This window comes from Apaloderma vittatum, unplaced genomic scaffold (assembly GCF_000703405.1).
Source record: "Apaloderma vittatum isolate BGI_N311 unplaced genomic scaffold, ASM70340v1 scaffold39421, whole genome shotgun sequence".
Classification (NCBI taxonomy): domain Eukaryota; kingdom Metazoa; phylum Chordata; class Aves; order Trogoniformes; family Trogonidae; genus Apaloderma; species Apaloderma vittatum.
Genome location: NW_009700358.1, coordinates 18,195 through 21,029, shown reverse-complemented (window position 1 = coordinate 21,029; position 2,835 = coordinate 18,195). Strand labels below are relative to the sequence as shown.

Genomic DNA, 2,835 nt, shown 5'->3' with positions numbered 1-2,835 from the left:
GGGCAGACTCCCGCATCCCGCAGGTCAAGGGAAACGGACCCCTCCGGTTGCAGGTGCCTTCTGCATTCCCTTGTACGTGCCCTATGTGCTGACGGGGAGATGGATCTTCGGGAGAAGCCTCTGCAAACTCTGGCTGGTGGTTGATTACCTGCTCTGCACCTCCTCGGTCTTCAACATCGTACTGATTAGCTATGACAGATTCCTCTCGGTGACAAGAGCGGTGAGTACTGTCATGACAGCTGAGAGGGGAATAACTCTCCTCCCGCTTTATTCTCCAAATTCTCTGCAATAATTAAAAGCTCTTTAAATCCTCTAGAAATTATGAATCTTTCAGCCTGGTGATGGAAAGCAATAATTATCCACAAATACACAATTCAGCTGTGGTTTCAGATTAGTGTTTCTGGCGCAATTAAATCATTTAAGGCTCAGACCCCATTGTGCAGGTGTTCGCTTCCCAGATGACAGGGCAGTAGTGTACACGTGAGTCAGCAAGGTAAGCAGACCTATCACTAACCTGCAGGGGCTTATTATCTCCAGGACAAACAAGTGGATTGCAGTCGGACTCCCAGTCTCTCCCTGGCTACCAAAGCAGTAGATTGCAGCACCACCTTCAGCAGGGCACAGCCCTGAGGTCTCTGCGTGCCCGGTGTGATGACTTTTCACAGGAGGTAACGAGCAATTCGCAGTCAGATCAGATCCGTTGCTGCTTACTTGTCCCCTGATTCCAGATCCAACATGGATTAGCTGCAAAGCTTGTTTAGAGCCAGAGATAGGTGCCAGGAATTTGATGCTCTCCCCAGGAGTCAGAGACTGGCTGTTGAGAACTCAGGCAAGCGGTGGGGTGCAGCACAGTGCCAGGCTCCAACTAAGTCAGCACATTTCCACTAAATAGAAGCCTCATCTGGCTTTGGAGCTGCAAGATGAGGGTTCTAAGTCTTCCCTGCAGGAGTGTGATCTAGCTAGCAATTCCTCCTGTTGCCTATAGCATATGACTTTGTCAAACTGCTGGGATATTGCCTAGCAACTTTACCAGGAAAGCTAACAGCTCATTTGTGAAGAGCCTCAACTGGCTGGGGTGTGTGACCATGCTTAAGAAAAGGTTTACCCGTTGCAGGTTGCCTACAGAGCCCAGCAAGGCAACATCAAGCGAGCGGTGCTGAAGATGGTTATGGTATGGTTTTTTTCCGCCCCTGCCATTATCAGCTGGGAGCATGTATCAGGTCAGAGCATCATTCCCCCTGGGGAATGCTACGCCGAGTTTTTCTACAACTCGTATTTTCTCATGACAGCCTCGACGCTGGAATTTTTTACTCCTTTCATCAGCGTAATGTTTTTCAACTTGAGCATTTACCTGAACATACAGAAGCGTACCAAAATACGCCTGGATGTTTTCCAGGAAGTGCACAACCAGTCCTTCACTGAAGAGATGGAAATGAGCCCAGAAGCAAAGCTTTCTTTGAAATGCTGTAAGTGGGAGCACAAGGACCCAGCTGAAACCCTCGACCTCTCCAAGAGCAAAGCTCAAGCAGCAGCCTCCACTGCCAGCCTGGGTGCCAAAGACCTGCTGTCAACAAGCTCCGAGAGCTCCGGGAAACCCAAGTGTTACAACAAAAAGAGCCGTAAAGATTCAGCATCCACTCTGTCCTTAGAGAAACGGGTGAAGGTAGTATCCCAGAGTATGGCTCAACGCTTCAGGCTCTCTAGGGACAAGAAAGTCGCTAAGTCACTGGCAATCATCGTGGGCATTTTTGGGATTTGCTGGGCACCATACACTCTCCTGATGATCATCCGCGCTGGCTGCCACGGCCACTGCATCTCTGAGTACTGGTACGAGGCTTCTTTTTGGCTGCTGTGGATCAACTCAGCTGTCAACCCTGTCCTATACCCCCTCTGCCACTACAGCTTCAGAAGAGCTTTTATGAAACTCCTCTGTCCCAAGAAGCTAAAGATTCAACCTCACGACCCCCTTCACAACTGCTGTAAGTGAAGCGAGTGGATGAGAAGAGCTGTGTTTTAACACACCTGTGTTATGGGAAAGTCCTGTAAGCTTGCTTCCTTGGAAGAAGGTGGGAGCACTGGTCTGGGACATGTAAGGAAGAGAGCAGTGAGACCACTGTCAATTTATTCTACTCCATCAACAACACAAGCGCACAGAACAGATCACAAACATCAACCACAGGCAGAGAAATCTGCGTCCGCCACCTGCCGGTGCCACGGAAGAGCTCTGCTGCCACCTAGTCAGCCAGAGCGGCACCAGCATTTTGGTAAAAGCAGAAAATAAAAGCTAACAGAAAAAAGCATCTAACCTAAAACTACTGGACTAAAGCTTAACTGTTTGCAGATCTGATTTTTCACCTAAGCGTGGGCGTTTTTTCCTCACATTTAACATACTATATGTAAATAATAATGCAGAAAGAAGAGAATGAACCTCAGAAGGAAAACACCTCATTTATCATTATTGCTACAGCAGCTACATCGGTAACTGAGATCCCTGCTGCATGCGGTGCAATAGCTGTCCCTTCCATTCCCCAAGAAGGGACAAATTTCTGCCCTAAGGAGTCTCCAGCCAGACTCGGAGTCCCCAAGCATCCCTGCTGGCATTCCCTGATCCCGCTTCAAAAACAATCCGATTTTCTTTGTGTCCAGCCACGCTCCAGGCAGGAGCACATCCCTCCTGCCCAGAGCCGGGCAGCAGGAGCAAGCCCGGGCCCTGGCAGCCCCACAGCAAAGGGCTCCTGCACCTACGGGAAAGGTGCCAGCACGGTGTCGCCTTCTCCACAGTCTTCCTCGCGGTGGCCCAAAGACATTTTAAAAACTCTCCTCTGAAGGATCTTA

General features: G+C 49.6%; 1 protein-coding gene across 1 annotated transcript; it reads left to right on the top strand.

The window, feature by feature from the left end:
• Positions 1–53: 53 nt before the first annotated feature.
• On the top strand, positions 54–1,987 carry HRH3 (histamine receptor H3; the record flags this gene model as incomplete). The annotated part of the gene is made up of 2 exons (XM_009878726.1): positions 54–220; positions 1,115–1,987. Coding segments are annotated over 2 exons (1,040 nt in total), but the record flags the coding sequence as incomplete, so codon positions are not given.
• Between the last annotated feature and the right edge of the window lie 848 nt (positions 1,988–2,835).